The 18,287-nt window shown below is 48.7% G+C and overlaps 1 protein-coding gene across 5 annotated transcripts; it reads left to right on the forward strand.

Moving 5' to 3' along the window:
• The first annotated feature begins 6,354 nt into the window (after positions 1–6,354).
• On the forward strand, positions 6,355–12,669 carry LOC129146393 (olfactory receptor 14A16-like). 5 transcript variants are annotated; one of them, XM_054698474.1, is made up of 5 exons: positions 6,355–6,599; positions 6,741–6,958; positions 10,800–11,133; positions 11,451–11,506; positions 12,250–12,669. In XM_054698474.1, the coding sequence occupies exons 3-5, from the start codon at positions 10,800–10,802 to the stop codon at positions 12,259–12,261; spliced, it is 402 nt and encodes a 133-aa protein (XP_054554449.1). In that variant the 5' UTR covers positions 6,355–6,599; positions 6,741–6,958; the 3' UTR covers positions 12,262–12,669. The 5 variants fall into 5 exon arrangements, with proteins under 5 accessions (XP_054554449.1, XP_054554445.1, XP_054554446.1 ...); XM_054698470.1 differs by having other exon boundaries at positions 6,899–6,958; XM_054698471.1 differs by lacking the exon at positions 11,451–11,506 and having other exon boundaries at positions 6,899–6,958.
• Positions 12,670–18,287: the final 5,618 nt, after the last annotated feature.

The following is an 18,287-nucleotide window of genomic DNA, read 5'->3' on the forward strand; positions in this document are numbered from 1 at the left end:
AACCAAGCCATGAAGTTGGCTGCGGGGAGACTGATGAAGGGGAGACTCACCAAAATGTAATAGAGAAGATGACTTCATGACTCCATTATGAGACATTTATTTTAAATTATTGAATTATACTCCTCTTCATGTTTTTCTAATTACATATAATTCTAATGCATAATTTAAAAAATATATGCTCATTTTTAAATTATATTTATGATGACTTCATATAGTCTGCTGCTTATATACTCTGTTGTCATTGATTGTTCCTCTTTTTTACACTTAGGTGATTTTTTTATTCTCTGTACAATGGAGGTCACAATATTCCAGACACTTTCTGCTGGTCTCCATTTCTGTGCTCCCGGCCAAGAGAGGCGATGGTTGGGTTTCATCTCAGGTGTCAGCAGAAGTTCTCTCACTGGGGCAGCCTCTCCAGTCTCTAAGGCGGCTTTTCCTTCATTGTCACTGATATCTTGGTCACATGTGGGATCAGGGGCCACGGGCAAGACAGAGATCCCTTTATTTAGTGAGTGAGGCCTTCACAGCATAAATAAGGCCTGAGGATCTGAAGTTAGAATCTGAGTAGTCAAGACCTTTGTCAATAAGGACACAGACATGATATGGTAGAGACCCACCTGGAAGCTCTGGTGTGGGTGCCACCCTCATTTGCCATAATCACATTCACCCATGGTGGACACCAGAAATAAGAAAGTTAGGTTCAGTATAATTACAAAAGTTATGTGCAGTATAATTACAAAAAAAAAATCAAAAAAATTTCAAAAATTTTGAGATACAATAAGAGAACTTAACAAGTTATAATGGTCAAAATAAAATGATAGCTAGCAGCCTGCCTTGTATCTAATATTCCCGGAAAAGTGTTAGGATTGCCATCCATGACCTTACACCACATTTTACAGGAGTGTTATCCCATTTATTTCATCCCCTAGAGTGGGCGGGAATGGTAGGACAATGCCTGGCCGGGCAGGTCATCAAGAGGAATCTTACCTAGAATGTCTGCATTTTTCACATGCACGTTGAAATGAAAAAACTCATCAGATTTATGTGCAATGAAATGATACTATCATTTAGTATACTTGTAAAGACATGTAAGGAATTGAAGGAGATTTCAATTTGGGAAGCGAAATGCCCCCATGATTGTCACTTGCTGTTTGACCTCAGCTCCTCTCTGCTGACTGCATCCCCCTTTGCTTTCCCATCTGTGACGGCCAATATTTGAAAATTTAACACCAAAATATTTCATGATAAAAATGTAGTTCCAACTGGATATCAGACATTTAAGTCATTATCAAACAGTACACCTTGCAAGGAGGCTATTCAGGCTGACCTCGCTCAGGTGAGATCCATGCAGGCACAAAATAAATATAGAGGCTGCTAGTGAGTTTAGAAAATGGCAACATCTGGATATTTGAAATCTGGGATGACAACTTGATGCTGTTCTTTTAAGTGATTGGTATTTTTAATTTTTCTGCTGATAAATTAATTTCTTAATATCAATTCTTGATACTGTTATGGTTCACTGGCAGGATATAATGAGAATTAAATATGTGTATTAAGAACCTGAATCAGAGCATTATACACATTTATGAGGCTATTATTTGCCAACTTTGTATAATATTATTAAAATATTTAAGTAATAAACATTAAATGTCTCAAGGTTCTATGAATTTAAAAATGTAAGCACAATGAAAATTGTTGTGGGCACCAAGGTAATATACATTGCAAACTCTAAAGACTCCGCTGAAAAAACAAATCAAATTAAATAAGCCACTTCAGTATACTTGAAAAGTACAAAATCAACACATGACCATCAATTGCCTTCTTATATGCAAAAAAGGAATCAGAAGAGAAGAATTTGAGAAGGCAATCTTACATATAATCACAAAATTACCTAGGAGAAACGCTAAAACAGGAAGTGAAGATAAACAGAAAATTGTAAGACATTCTTAAAATAAATAGGAAACACACACACACACAAAATGGAAAGATATGCCCTCCTCATGGACAAGAAGAATCAGGATTACAAAATATCCATCGGACTCAAAGCAATTTACAGCTGCATGCAATCCAAATGAAAATTTCAATGGCATTTTCAAACATATGAAACAAACATTACAGAAAAGCATATGGAACTACAAAAGACCACAAACAGCCAAAACAGTCTTGACAAAAATGAGTAAGAAAGGAGGAAGCACACTTCCAGACTTCAAACTGTATAGTAAAGCTCTAATAGTTAACAGCATGGCACGGGGACAAAAGCAGACACAGACCCCTGGAATATAATGAGGGCCCAGGAACCCACCCTCATCAGGAAGGACAGTGACTCTACGACAGAGGAGCCAGAGCAGGCACTGGAGCAGGGAAAGTGGGGAAATGGTGCTGGGAGAAGCAAACAGACACACGCAGCAGAGTGAAGCAGGTCACTGCCCCACACCCTACAGAAGAATAGACTCAAAGAGGTAAACGCCTGTTTCCATGTGTGATGGCACCATCGTCAGGCAGCAAACCTAAGTATATGACACCATGAGCAGAAACCCTAAAATACTATTTCCTAAAGATTAAAAGCAAATTATCCCAACAAAAGGACAATTCTAATGTAAGTGCAGTGACAGGTGCTGGGGTGGAAAAGAACCACAGGAGACACAATTTCAGAGATGAGTAGTTTCTCTTCCTGAAGGGCTGGTGACCCCCGTGGTCACTCACTTCTGCTGGACGTCCATTGTCTTTCTGCCCCACTCCCCTCCCTTGGCTCCCTCCTGCCTCTCTCAGTGTCCCTTCCCTCCCGCCTCAGGCCTTCCCGCATCCCCCTCACGCCCATCCCCAGGGCCTCTCCATGAAGGGCACACGGTGGGTGACGGGCGACTGTCCAGCTGTCTAGACAGGGACTCAGGGCACTGTTATGACTGATGGTGCCCACCACGGCGGACACGACAGGTGGGGAATGGAACCTGGAAATGAGGATTTGTCTATTCACTTCCATAGAGGCGTGAGCCAGACACAAAATCACATCTACACACCGAGTGTGATAATTACTCCCTGAGAAGCACTGCAGGACTCTCCAATTAACACAGTCAAGTAAGCACACACTTTCCCTCTGGAGGAAGGTCCCTGAGGGCTGGAATCTGGACAGTGTCCAACTCATGGACACCAGCTCCACAGCTCAAATAGCCCAGCCCTGAGGCCCTGCTCTGTCCATTAGGCAGCGCAGGACGGGGTGGAATGTCCTGTGAGTGCTCAGAGGCGTCCCCACGAGCCCTGACCATGGAGTGAGAGGCCGGGACACCCTCTGTTCACGCCATGGGGACAACCTCAGGAGAGAGAGACCACGGCAGTGGGAACTTCCCCCCAGACTGCAGGTATCTGCCCCCAGCCGCTTGCAGGGGAGAATCCACACAGATCTGAATGACTTTAGATCTCATGCTTTATTTCAGACTTGAGAAAGTATCATAAACTATGCATTTTATAAATTGTGAAAACTGATGCTAAAGTTACACAATGTGTTCAACTTCTCAATGCCGTGTTGTGTTGAGATGACTTGCAATATGAGAAGATATGTTTTCCTCTAACTTAAGGTGTTTAGAAGATTTTTCCTTAAACACATTTGTGATATTAGAGGCATTTCAGGTAGTGTTGCCTCGCATGGGTGGCAACTTTGGGGGCGGCACAGGGCAGCGTAAAAAGGACTCCAAGTGCAAGCAGAGAGACTCCTAGAGGGCCACGTGTCTGGAAGTGACCGCTCCCCGGGGCAGGTCTCACTTGTATTTGGGGGTCACACTCAGGCAAGGCAGGCGAGTCCGTAAGAAAGGTGTGGGGTGCATGGTGGGTGAGGATGGGGATGCTAAATGTCTGACATGAGTTGGGGGAGGGAACAGGAGCTGCTGCGGGGGCTCCAGCCGCTGCCTCAGGATGGCCTGTGTCTAGCCCTGTCACCACTTCCTTCCTGTCACGGTGGTCGCTTGTGAAGCTGCTCTGGCGCCAGTGTCTGCCTGTGTTCCCAGCAGGTGTGCTCAAACCAACACTGTCCTGACGAGAGGCTCCTGCCTGACCCACATTAGCTGAATAATCAGCAGAACCTTCTGGGCACCAGGCAACAGCCCAAGAACAAGGTGCGTGGGGCCTGACAACAGTGTGTGTGACCATCGCTGCTCATGCCTGTGATGTGGGTGCGGAGCACAGGGAGAAGCCAGAAAGTGAAAGAGCCACGACAGTCAGTGACGTACACAGCCACGGGGGGAAACTCACGGGAAAGTCAAGGGACGCTTCTGGCGGGGAAGGGGCCGCGAAGAGCCCGGCCTGGCTCCAGGCCACAGCGGGTCCCGGGCTCAGAGGAGCCGGTTCCCTCAAGACCCAAATGTCCTCTCCTGCCCGGGGGGACGGGAAGGCAGGGAGTGGAGACCTGGAGCAGACACGGGCCCCTCTCACGGGCCCCTCTCGCTGGGGAGGGGGCTGCTCTGAGGACAGGGTGCCAGGCCTGTCAGTCGCCAGCAGGCTGTGGCATCAGGTGAGCGACAGTCAAGGGGTTTTGAGGCAATTTCTGGTGAGACGGATCTTTCAACAAGTGACGTGGCTGCGATGTGTCTGTTTCTGGACAAGCGCTTCGGGGTGATCTGACCTCATCACCCTCCGCGTGCAGGACACTGTCTCACACTGTGACGGGAAGGGGACCCATATTTGATCAGGGCCAGGGCAGAGACGGGTCTTGTGTATTTGTCATGAGACATTTGTGTTTTATGTCACTCAGAAGAATCCCAGGCCCTTGACCACAGCCTGTCCTCAATTATTCCCTTTTCAATTAAAGTATCTGGGTCATTTCCACGAACCTTTCACAGTTATTTCATATCAGCACATTCTCCTAAAAGTCCTGCCTCCCCAGGCCCTGCCCCTCCGTCACCCCACAGAGGGGGGAGAGGGTGAGATTGGGGAGGGAGGGGAGAGGGCAGGGCTGCCCCGTGTCCAGACGTCCCCACTCACGCACGGGCCCGGGGTAAGGAACAAATGTGCACCCGGGGGACCCGGGTCCCTGCGACCGGCAGGGACAGCCACACGCACAGACCGTCCGGCTCAGCACCGGAGCGGCCTCCTCCCTGCACAGAGGTGCATGAGTCTGAGGGGGACAGAGGGGCCGGGGAGGGTCCCGGGGGTGGACGAGCCCATCCTACAGGAGGGACGTGTGGGTGTGACCCAGGAAGAGACTCTGTGGAGACACACTAGAGATGGGAGGAAGATCCTTTAATGGGACATCACAATGTGACGAGCTGGTGGCCGGCGCCACAGCCTGGGCGCACGGAGGAGGAATGTGGGGACAGTGAGCAGAGATGCAGCGCAGGACGTGGGCCTGAGCGGCTGTGGCAGGAGCGTGTGGGGGTTGAGCTGGGAATGCGGCTGCTGAGAGTCCACGGAGCCTCAACACGCGTGACATTCGAGGTCTCTACAGTGAGTGTCTCGAGGGCAGGACGTGGGTTACAGGTTTCTAAGTGGAGGGAGAGGATCAGTGAGTTTCCTGCTCATATGTGGCCGCAGCTCTGGATGCGCCTGACACGGGACCCTGAGGGGCTGGGAGTGTGGGGGCAGTGGGGATGGCTCAGTCTGCTGTGCTGGGCGGGTCAGTGACAGACAGGGGAGGACAGTTTGGGGAGTTCTGAAGGAAGGGGATGTGGCCATCCTTAGTGTCTCTCACATGAATTGTTTGGACAACATGACAGTTTGCTTTCAGAAGAACTGAAAATGCAGTAGTTTGACAGGACAGTGCTTCTTGGAGAATGACTGGGGATGAGACTCGGGAGGACCAGGTGTGTGGGTGCTGAGGAGCTACTGTGATTGACTTAATGCACCCAGTTATGTTCACCTGGGGAGATGGGGCGGTGGTGATTTCTTTCTCCCCACACTTACACAGATGATGGCTCCAGGGGTGACCAATCTCACGGCCGTGACAGAATTCATCCTCCTGGGGTTCCCCACCCAGGGGACTATGGGCTTCTTGCACCCACTCCTCTTCTCCTTGGTCTACCTGTGTGCCCTGCTGGGGAACGGGCTCATCGTCCTCATCACAACCCTGGACCGGCACCTCCACACCCCCATGTACTTCTTCCTGAGGAGTCTGTCCTTCACAGACCTCTGCCTCATCTCAGCCTCGGTCCCCAAGTCCATTGCCAACTCTCTGAGGCACAGCAGCTCCATCTCCTTCCCAGGCTGTGTCATCCAGGTCTTCGTGATGGTTATTTCAGGTGCTGCAGAGTTTCACATCCTTGTGGTGATGAGCCTTGACCGCTATGCTGCCATCTGCCACCCACTGCACTATGATGTCATCATGAGTTGGGACAGGTGTGTGCAGTTGACAGCTGTGTCCTGGCTGGCTGGGGGTCTCTATGCTGTGATGAACACAGCTGGGACCTTCTCCTTGTCCTACTGTGGGTCCAACGTGATCCACCAGTTCTTCTGTGATGTCCCCCAGTTATTGGCTATTTCCTGCTCAGGAAATTTAATGAATGAGCTTATACCCATGCTCATTGATATGGTGTTAGTAACCTGCTGTTTCATTTTCATCGTCATTTCCTATGTCCACATCTTCTCTGCTGTCAGGAAGATCCCATCCACAGAAGGTAAGGCCAAGGCCTACTCCACGTGCCTTCCCCACCTGCTGGTTGTGGTGCTGTTTCTCTTCACTGGATTCTTTGCTTATCTGAAGCCAACCTCAGGGACCTCATCCATGTCTGACCTGGTCATTTCTATGTTCTACACAGTGGTGCCCCCCACCTTTAATCCCATCATATACAGTCTGAGGAACCAAGCCATGAAGTCGGCGGTGTTGAGACTGATGAAGGGGAGACTCACCAAGGAGTAATAGGAAAGTTGAGGTCATGACTCCATCAAGACACTCTTATTTTAAATTTTCTCATAGCACGGTTGACAGAACCTGAGGGGAACCAGAGAGGCTGGAGGTCTCACCGTGGATGGTGGTGTAAGTAGAAAAAGTGGATTTACTTTTTATCCTCCTCAGGAGTCGGGGGCAGAGGCTGGTGTCTGTGGGGGAGGAAGTTGAGGCAGGTTTAGTCTCTGAACTTGGGGCTTCCTGAGTTGGGGCCCCAGGTTTTTGTGGCCTGGAGCCCAAACAGGTATCAGGGGGAGTGCCCTGTATCTCCGGAATTCCCATCAGCCCTAGCGTCTGTAGGTGGGCTGGGCCCTGCTAGTGACCATCACGGGATCCCCATCTGTCATTTGTCAGGGATGTTCCATGGGACCCCTCAGTTCCCTGGTCTGTTGGGAACTCTCTGCTGGGCCGAGGACACTGACCTTGTTACCCATAAACTCAGGGTCCTGCAGGAGGGTGCTGACCCTCCCATCGGCAGCCTGGTCCACCCAGCCTGTGCACAAGTGTCCTGGGTGTCCTGTCCGGGACAAGCACTAACTGTTCTTTGCCCAAATCCCGGGGAGACATCATCAGACCTGGAGGAGTGATGGCCGCCAGAGCTCCAGCTTCTCTGATGGCCTCAGGCCCACTAAGCAGCCCAGCCTGTCCCCTGGGGAGCTGGTCCTGGGGATTGTGGCACAGCATGTTGGGGTTCTAGGGAAAGGAGAGAAAGGCCCGGCAGGTCTAGGATGCTGGTGGGCGGGTCCAGCCTTGGTTCATAGACACAGCAGCGCTGGCCATCAGCCACAGTGGACACAGGGCTGGGGTGGACGTTGTATCCTGTGCTGGTGTAGCTGCCCTAGGCTGACTCCAGGAACCCCAGGTGGGGGTGCACACCCCTCCGGAACCACTGGTGGTGCGTGGCCTCAGGATGGCAGGCCTGGAAGGGGGTGGACAGGCTGCCGGAGGTTCTAGGAACTCAGGTTGCGGCAGGGCCTCAGGAGCAGTGACCACACACACCCACAAGCCAGGATGGGCCCCCCAACACCGCCCACCCCAGGCCTCCAGCTTCACTTGTCCCAGGGTAGTGCCATCTCGCTGGGCAGCTCTGGACTTGGCCTGGTGGATGTTGTGGACATAAATGGGACAGTGCGTGGGCCCGGGACTGTCCATCCCCTGTGTCCTCCACCAGTATCCCCTGTTGTCTAAGACCCTGACCTGTTGGGGCCATGAGGTTCTTGGGGAGTCCCACACCTGGAGAGGGCCCCCTACTCTGCTGTGTCAGAGCCAAGTCACAGACTACCCCGAGGACACACCGACAGCGCCGCCTCGGGACTGACCCGCACTGGAAGATAAACACAAGCTTCCCTCACACATGACAATAGTTCAAATGTGATGACAGAGTCACAGGTGGTGAGAGTAAATGGCATTTTTGAATAAAATGATTCTGAGAGACACGAACAAATTCCCGTGTCAGAAGATCCAAGTGCTTCCCCATCTCGCTCCCGGGCGATTTCTTGGTTTCCCTCCCCGCCCCTTCCTCCCCCTCCTGCCTCCACATGCCTGTCCCCACCTGCCAGGCCCAAGAGGGCGCACAGGGGGTGGCGGCGACTTTCCTGCTCCCTGTGACTTGGCTTATCTGAGGCTCTGACAACGGGGCCACACCAAGTTCCCCCTTCTGGTCAATGGAGGCTGATGGAGCCTGAGGATGAGGAACCACAATCCAGTCCTCACAGGGGTCAAAGCAATAAAACTTCATCTGGCACACTCAGTGCACTAATGGTCTCTGAATGTGCTATAGGACAACGCCAATTAAGACAGTCAATGACAACAACACATTGCACTTGCCCTCTGGAGGAGGATCCCTGAGGGCTGGAATCTGGACAGTATCCAACACACAGACACCAGCTCCAGAGCTCAAATAGCCCAGCCCTGAGGCCCTGCTCTGTCCATGAGGCAGCAGCAGGACGGGGTGGAACATCCTGTGAGTGCTCAGAGGCGTCCCCAGGAGCCCCGACCATGGAGTGAGAGGCCGGGACGCCCTCTGCCCGTGCATGGGGAAAACCTCAGGAGAGAGACAGGAGACGGCAGCAGGAACTTTCCCCCCAGACTGCAGGTATCTGCCCCCAGCCATTTGCAGGGGAAAATCCACTCACACTTGGAAAATTTTAGATGTCAAGCTTCATATTAGACTGGAGAATGAATGCTCCATAGTTAAACTATTCACTTTGTAAATCATGACAACTAATGCTGACGGGGCCCAAGTCATCATGTCCCACTGCCCTGTCAGCCGGGGTGAGACTCGGTGAGAGAAAACACATTGTTATTTGAGGATCTTCCACAAATTATGCCCTTTTAATTTATTCATTATACGGGAAGATTTCTATGATCAGCCTGGCAATGTCTCATGACTGATCTTAGCGTTCTATCAGTGTGTATTAAGTGTTCCATCAGATCACAACAATGATTATTTTGTAACTAAGATGAATTTCAAAATCTTTATTGCTAAACTTCCATTTGTTATCCTAATATTATGACAGGCATGAACATAGAAATTCAATTTTTATGACAATATTTTTGACTCTTTGGCTCTGAAACTAAAGTGAGGGTGGCATGGACACCTGACTTTTATGGACATTCACTTGGGTTGTTCCCCAATTCCGCACTCCAGGATTGTTAGAGATATTATAAAGTCACAGTACCTAAATATGGAGGGAAGAATATAAAAACTTACATCATAAGTATAATATGTACTTTAAATCTCTTAAAAGATGTCTATGGATTTGACCACATGGTTTCCCCATTTAATTTTTAGTTCTTATTAAATTATTTAGAATTATTTCCACTAATGTATTTCCATCAATTTATAACCAACATTCTCCATTAAAACCCGACCATCACCAGGACCGTCACCCCACAGAGCGGGGAGAGGAAGAGGTTGGGGAGGGGGAGGAGAGCGGGCAGGGCTGCCCCGTGGCCAGATGTCCCCATTCACACACAGGCCTGGGGTAAGGAACAAACCTGCACCCGGGGGACCCGGGTCCCTGGGACCAGCAGGGACAGCCACACGCACAGACCGTCTGGCTCAGCCCTGGAGCGGCCTCCTCCCTGCACAGATGTGCATGAGTCTGAGGGGGACAGAGGGGCTGGGGAGGTACCCGGGGGTGGACGAGCCTATTCTGCAGGAGGGACGTGTGGGTGTGACCCAGGAGGAGACTTTGTGGGAAACATGGTCTCTGGGCACTCAGATGTGGGGAGTCAGGTACAGGGACATGAGGAGATGAGGGGACGGACCAGGAGTCAGCAGTGAGGCCACAGGGGTAGGAATCTGACAGAGGAGGCATCAGGACATGCCGCATGGGGACGCTGAGCCCAGATCATTCAGTTCCAGGACAGTGTCAGGTCCTCGGGAGCAGGAAAACAGAGACCCGCACACCCCATCTCCCTGCACACCTGTCACTGTGGGGCCTCCCCAGACCAGGGCTGTGCTGGAGGAGCAGGGACAGGTTCTCTAGGGTGGGGAGGGGCTGGGCATGGTCACGTGTCCTCTGGGACTGTGCCCTGGACGACCTCTGGGAGGTGTGCTAGGCGGAGACGCTGGGGCCCGTGCAGGAGGCAGGAGTAGCAGGACTGGGGCGAAGGGTAGGGGCTGTGAGTCGGTTTTGTTGACACATATGAGATTCCAATTGTACAATTTTTGTAGAGGACAGTTGAAATGTCAGTTTTTCACCCATTGCAAGAACAAATATTGAGAATGTAATAACGGCACATTCACACGAGGTAGAAATAAATGGGTTGAATAATGAAGTATATGAAGATGCTGATATTTGACTCAATATGAGCAAGAAAGTGTAATTCTGTGGAAAATGGATTGAATTACTGTCCTCCCATGATGAACTATGTTCAATGGTGGAAGATTTGTCAGTTTCTTGATATTTTCTCTTTTATACAGATGATGGATCCAGAGGTGACCAATCTCACAGCCATGACAGAATTCATCCTCCTGGGGTTCCCCACCCAGGGGACCATGGGCTTCTTGCACCCGCTGCTCTTCTCCCTGGTCTACTTGTGCACCCTGCTGGGGAACGGGCTCATCGTCCTCATCACCACCCTGGACTGGCACCTCCACACCTCCATGTACTTCTTCCTGAGCAGTCTGTCCTTCATGGACCTCTGCCTCATCTCAGCCACGGTCCCCATGTCCATTGTCAACTCTCTGAGGCACAGCAGCTCCATCTCCTTCCCGGGATGTGTCATCCAGGTCTTCATGATGGTTATTTCAGCAGGTACAGAGATGACCCTGCTCACGGTGATGAGCCTTGACCATTATGCAGCCATCTTCCGCCCCTCTGCACTATGATGTCATCATGAGCAGGGACAGGTGTGTGCAGCTGACAGCTGTGTCCTGGCTGTGTGGGGGTCTCTATGCTGTGATGAACACAGCTGGAACCTTCTCCTTGTCCTACTGTGGGTCCAATGTGGTCCACCAGTTCTTCTGTGACATCCACCAGTTATTTGCTATTTCCTGCTCAGAAAATTTAATGAGTGAACTTGTCCCCATTCTCATTTGTGTGGTGTTGACTATCTGCTATTTCATATTCAGTGTCATTTCCTATGTCCACATCTCCTCTGCTGTCAGGAAGATCCCATCCACAGAAGGTAAGGCCAAAGTCTACTCTACCTGCCTTCCCCACCTGCTGGTTGTGGTGCTGTTTGTCTCCACTGGATGCTTTGCTTATCTGAAGCTGACCTCAGAGACTCCGTCCATGTCTGACCTGGTCATCTCTATGTTCTACACGGTGGTGCCCCCCACCTTTAATCCCTTCATATGCAGTCTGAGGAACCAAGCCATGAAGTCGGCTGTGGGGAGACTGATAAAGGGCCAATTGTCCATCAAGTGAGATATCACATTCTCCATTATAACCCTCATTTATTCATTTTTTTCCTGCACTTTTTCATGTCCTCAATCACAAATGGACTTTTCTCTTACAGTTTTTTCTTTGTCAGAAATGTATATTCTCATATTCTTCCTTGGAATCTATTTCCGTAAATTAATGCAGACTTTTGCAAAACCCTTCCCTATGTGAAGCTCATAAACTGAATTCCAGGTCATGTTAAAAAAATGTGATGTTGTTTGCAACAAGTCACACATTTCTGACCAGAAGGAAGTCAGAACTCAGAGGCCACCAACAGTTACTAACAATGACAAGATGCAAGTTGTTTTCTCCTGGAAGCACTGGTCATGGGTCCATGTTCCTGGCACTCAGTTCCCACAGCCTGTGTGTGTCTCCACTGAGGCCCTTCCTTGAGTAGGGGAGGGGAGACAGTTGAGTGTCCCCCCACCCCTCACAATTCCTGATGGGGCGTCTTCCTCTAAGAGACATTCATGTTTCTGCTCACAGGTCTTGTTGTAACCACAGTTGACATGAATCCGCAGAGGTGGGAGTTGGATGGATGACCCGGGAATTGGAGTCTGGAGCTGAAACCTGTCATGGATATGACTGTTACTTTCTGTGACATCTGACTTGATACTATCACACTGTACTCCTGTGATGCAGTGTTTTTTTTTTTTTTTTAAAGCAGATGAATTGTTTTTGAGCCACTGCTTTACTACTTCAAAACTTAATGTTCAGACCTTTGTTGTTGTGTTTATTTTCAGGCACCCTGAATTTTCCAAATCGTATCTTGATTCCTCTACCATGTCTTCTTCTTGACATTGTTTTAGATAACTTAAGTTTGCTATTTTGTACTTCAGGAACTATGTTATCTTTTCATATGATGTAAAACTTTGTATAAAGTAGGGCATGACAATATTTATGAATTTTTATTCTCTGGCAGCAACTGTGCTGTAAACCTGGGGCCTCACAGCTGTTCACCCACCCTGAGAACATGAGCTGGGGTGATGCTCCTTCCTCACGTGTCCTCTCTGTAGCAGGACACTGTGTCTCCAAACATGCCTGATAGATCATAACAGACACAGGCCAGGCAATATTTCTCTTATAACATGCACGTTAACCGCCAGACCAAGCCCATTGAGATTTCAGAATAAAATCTGTGTTGGAAAATCTCCCAAAGAGTGCGCCTGTCTCCAAATCGCCATTTTAGAATAGAGACCTTTCTTCAATAAAGACTGCTTGAAACCGGCAGAAGGCTCACGGAGGAGCCAGAGGTGAGCTGGGAAGTTCACTCACGCCAGGCCCCTTCAGGCCAGCAGTCCAAACCCAGAGGGGGAGTGGGCACCCACAGCTGGGGCAGACCGGGTGGTGGAAGAGTATGGCTCTCTCCAAAGCGCCATTTTAAAACAGGGAACTTTCTTCAATAAAGACTGCTTGAATCTGGCAGAAGGCTCCTCGTGGAGCCAGAGAGAGAAGGTTCCATACACAATCAGAGGTGAGCTGAAGGCCCCCACAAGCCCGGTCCCACCTGGCAGGAAGTCAGAGCCCAGAGGAGGATCCAGAGATTTGGAACCCAGATTGCAATCCAGCTGCCCCACCTCCAGGGAAGTCTGTGGGACTTCAAGACGCACCTTTGTAACTAAACACAGAAGAAGGAGAGATTTTGTGACAGTGACCATTAACATACTCAAAGTACCACTGCCTCACTAGACTTCTGGCATAACAGTTTTTGACTCATTTGGATTGCCAGTTTCTAAAACTCCCAAAAGAACACACCAAAAAGATGCCAGCCAGTACAGCGGCACAGTGTTCCAACGCATAAGGCAAATTAGAAGACAGACAGCAGGGAAAAGAAAAACTACAAGCAAAGTAGAAACGCCTCAGAAAAAAGACATACCACACACACACACAAAAAAAAAAACACCCACCACCTTGCAACTACGGTGACTTGGAAGAACTTCTGAGCCTTCCAGAAAAAGAATTTAAAATTGCCGTGATGAAAAAACTGATGGAAGTCATTAAGGAAAACAATGCTCAGAAGAATGAAATTGAGTCCCTAAAGAGGGAAATGAAGGAAATGCAGGAGATCAGAGGATTAACAGAAGAGCTAAAGAATGCTGGGAAAAGCAGTGATAACAGAATAGAGGAAATGGAAGAACGAATAAGCACTCTCAAAGACACAGAAATAAAAAGAACCAAAACAGAAAAGGTAAGAGAAGTACAAATGAAAAAGAGTGAAGAAAGACTTTGGGAACTATCTGACTCCATGAGGAAAGGAAATATAAGAGTTTTAGGAATCCCAGGAGAGGAGAGAGACCTAGGAACAGAGAAAATATTCAAGGTAATAATTGAAGAGAACTTCCCAAACATGAAGAAGGAGCTGAAAACAGACATTCAAGAAGCAAGAAGAACACCAAACTTCCATGATGAAAGGAAAAAAAAAAACAGCAAGACACATAATAGTAAAACTCCCAAGAATCCAAGAGAAGTAAAAAATAATGAAGCTGACAAGAGAGAAGAAATAGATAACATACAAAGGAAAACCAATAAGACTGACATCAGACTTCTCCAAAGAAACACTTTGGACAAGGAGAGAGTGGAGGCATATAGGCAACAGACTTCAAGACAACAGATGCCAACCCAGAATACTCTATCCTGCAAAGCTTTCCTTCCTCTATGAAGAAAGAATAAGGACCTTCCCAGACAAACAGAAACTCTGGAATTTCATTACAACTAAACCCCCACTCCAAAAATTACTATAAGGAGTTATTGCTAGTTTTTTTAATATGTGCCATTCTCACTGGTGTAAGATGGTATCTCATGGCAGTTTTGATTTGCATTTCCCTGATTACAAGAATGATGTTGAACATTTTTTTCATATGCCTGTTGGCCATTTGCATTTCCTCTTCAGAGAAGTTTCTTTTTAGCTCTTCTGCCCATTTTTTGACTGGATTATTTTCTTTGTTTTTGTTGAGTCTCATGAGCTCTTTGTAGATTTTTGTGATCAGTCCTTTATCATTAGTTTTGGGTGCAAAAATGTTCTCCCATTTGGTGGGGTTTCTGTTTGTTTTTGTTATTGTCTCTTTTGCTGTTCAGAAGCTCTTTAATTTGATGTAGTCCCTTGCTCATGGATTGGAAGAATAAACATTATTAAAATGGCAATATACAGATTCAATGCTATTCCAATAAAAATTTCAATGTCATTCTTCAAAGAAATAGAACAATTATTGATGAGATTCATATGGAATCACCAAAAACCCCGAATAGCCAAAGCTCTTCTGAAAAAAAAAAAAAAAAAAAAAAAAAAGGACGGGAATGGAGGCATCACACTCCCAGACTTCAAACTATACTACAAAGCCATAATCATCAAAACTGCATGGTATTGGAACAAGAACAGACACACAGACCAATGGAATCAAATAGAAAATCCAGAAATAAACCCACAGATTTATGGTCAACTAATCTTTGACAAAGGAGCAAAGAATATGCATTGGAGCAAAGAAAGTTTGTTCAATAAATGGTGCTGGGAAAACTGGGTTGCTTCATGCAAAAGAATGAAGCTTGACCACTACCTCACACCATACACAAAAATCAACTCAAAATGGATTAAAGAACTAGACATAAGACCTGAAACTATAAAATACATAGAAGGAAATATAGGCGAAACACTACGTGATATGCACATCAAAGACATCTTTACAAACACATCACCCAAAGCAGTGATAGTGAAGGCAAAGATCAGTGTCCTTATTTTTAGTTTCCAGTGGTCTCCAGGATATAACTGGTTCCTAGGTTTGGGCAAATCCCCAAATATAAAGATTGCCTCAGTCTGTTTGGGATGAAAACTTAGATTCCAGGGTCCCTGTAATTTGTTTCTGCTTCTGCTTCCAAGGACAAAAGCCCCTCCTCCTGGGAATCGCCTGACATTCTCCATTCTTTGGATCAGGGGAGGGCCTAAGAGAGCCCCCAGGGCACTGGCTAGGAGGATGGGGAGGCTTCTAAGAGAGCAGAGGATGGAAATGGGGACTTTAGGGGACAGAGGTGGAAAGGTGTGCAAGGGGAGCCAGAGAGGACCGGGCAGGGAAGGGACAGCACGGGGGACACTGAGGGGGAAGGTTGGTGTGGGTGGCATGGGCTCTCACTGGGGTCTGGAGCGTCTGTCTCACCTGGGGGGATGCAGCAGTGCTGGCCTGTAACTGCCCAGAGGACTGCGCACATCTGGGGCCTTTCCTGTCCTTGCAGGGCTGGTGTCACCCACACACAGGCACATGCTGGTGAAGGAGAGGGCTGTAACAGGGGGGTCCCCAGGGGAGGATCCAGGCTCCTGCCCCACCCAAGGAGGGTGGAGCTGAGCATGGAGAAGCAGCTGGAGAGGAGGCTGAGGAGGAAGGAAGCAGGATGGAGGCAGAAGGAGACCTGGGGGAGGCACATGGGGCAGAGAAGCTGCACTTGCTTCTTGGCCTTGGACTGGGTGACACAGATGTGGGTGAGAAATCCATGTGGAAGTGACAATGGCAGCTTCTATCTTGATTTTGGTTTTTCCTTCCAGACTTGTCAGCCCCGTCCACCCTTTTCTATGGATCAACACCAGGAGGTGCTTTAGACTATGACAGGCTTTCAGGCCCTGCTTTGGGCCAACCCCGTTTGGCTGAACATTTACCCACGAGGGGATGGTGACTTTGGTGCTTGATTTGGAAACTTTATTCTTTCCTTTTTCTTTGTTGCACACTAATTGTAGTGAAGTTCCTTTCCATTAAAGGAACTTAGATGTTTTGTTTTAATGCTGCAGATGGCAGAGAGATGGGGGATATAGATGTATAAGTGAAGCCCCCAATGCAGAATATCCCCCCTCAGTGCATGAATGCTGGGGTGCCAGGGACATTCAGGGTTCTAAGAGGAGAGCAGAGCAAGGCCTGGGCCGCCCTGGAAGACCAACCCTGGAGGCTGATTCTGGGACTCCAGGGCTCCACTCCCTGCAGGTGAGTCAGAGTCAGCCCCGCTCACATCTGCAGGAAGCCAGAGAGCCCCTCTCTGCCATGACACTGCGGACACTACTCTGGGTATAATGTGAAAAATAAATGAAGAGCAAAATTAAATGGAATCTAAAAGCAGTAGAAATAGTTTTTACAATCACGTTTATTTTGAAGGACATTTCAAGGGACATGGAATCCTGGCCTGACAGCTCATTGTTATCAGGACCTTGACTGTCACGTGAGCTACTCTGGAGCACCTGTTTCTTTTGAGAAAATAGCCACTGATCACTTTATCGCCTTAATTTTTTTAATGGTCTGTACCAAATCACTTCGTACTTTGCACCTAAAACAAAGATCTGGCATCTCCACAGTCTCTGAGGGGGAGGCGGCAGGAGGGTCCTGACTCAGAGGCTCCAGCTCCGGGTCCCACGAGGCTGCGATGGGAACAAGATGTTGGCAGATCTGAAGGGCCATGATCAGCGTGGAAGGATCTTCCCCTCCCCAGCCTTGGGCAGCCAGAGCCCACTCTCTGCTTCTGGGAACAGGCCTGGGAACTTCTCTCTAAATATACCCCAGGTGACCCTGATGGCACAGACTTGCAGTCAGGCATTTGGGGTCCCCAAGCCCAAAGCATGCTGTTGCACAGGAACACACTCCACTGGGTGCTGGGGTCACAGAGAACCACGTGACTCCGCCCTGGAGGCCCTGCAGCCTGGGGTGTGTTAGGAGAGAAGGGCTGCAGTAGCTGCCTGAGAGGGGGCCAAGGCAGAGCCAGAGAGTTTCCTTACTCAGCAGGAAGGGGACATGGGAACTGGGTCTTGAAAGCCAGAAGTGGGCACAGGAATAGAAGTGGCTCAGGGAGCTGATTGAAGGCCGACTATGTGACCTCAGCAGTTACTTTCTCTGTGTGACCTTGGGGGTCCCTCCCCAGCACTCTGTGTACTGGGAAGTGATACTGTTCTGACACCCCTCCCCCACACCTTCTCAGAAACAAGGACATTGAGACTGAGGGGTTATGGCAGTGCCCAGGCCAGAACCCCAGCCACCTGGCTAATGTCTAGGCCTCTGGACCGACACCATCCTCCAAACTGACCAGGGGACCAAGGAGGCAGTGACCCTGGAGCCCTCACCACCCTCTCCAGATTATACACATTCTTGCCTGGATTTGACTAAAGACAAAAGCACAGTAGTAAGACATCATGTCATCACCCTTTATGGAAATGAATTGAGCTCACCAAAGAAAAAGACACAGAGTGACTGGTTGTACCAAAAAATAAAACCCAACTTTATGCTGCCTCCAGGAGACTGGATCAAAACAGTTCTCGGGAAAAACACAAGAAAATGGGGCACCCCAAAAATTACAGGGGCTGCCATATAAGATAAAATAAGCTTCAGCAAAAAAGGTAACAAGAGACAGAGATGAACATCATACAATTAAGGAATCCTAAATCAGGAAGACATAACACTCATCAATATACATGCACCAAACAAAGTAGCAGCAAAATACATAAGGCAACTATTAACAAATCTGAAAACAGATATTGGCAGCAACACAACAGTGGTAAAGAAATT

Source organism: Talpa occidentalis, unplaced genomic scaffold, assembly GCF_014898055.3.
Source record: "Talpa occidentalis isolate TD23 unplaced genomic scaffold, MPIMG_talOcc4v2.1 talOcc4.2, whole genome shotgun sequence".
NCBI lineage: Eukaryota > Metazoa > Chordata > Mammalia > Eulipotyphla > Talpidae > Talpa > Talpa occidentalis.

Bases quoted from the DNA above. Each gene is read 5' to 3' on its own strand.
- LOC129146393 (XM_054698470.1), top strand. From the start codon at position 6,374: ATGAACACAGCTGGGACCTTCTCCTTGTCCTACTGTGGGTCCAACGTG. The intron at 6,600-6,898 runs GTAAGGCCAAGG...ATTTTCTCATAG, and splicing joins GAAGATCCCATCCACAGAAG to CACGGTTGACAGAACCTGAG. The intron at 11,134-11,450 runs GTACAGAGATGA...TTTCATATTCAG, and splicing joins CATGATGGTTATTTCAGCAG to TGTCATTTCCTATGTCCACA.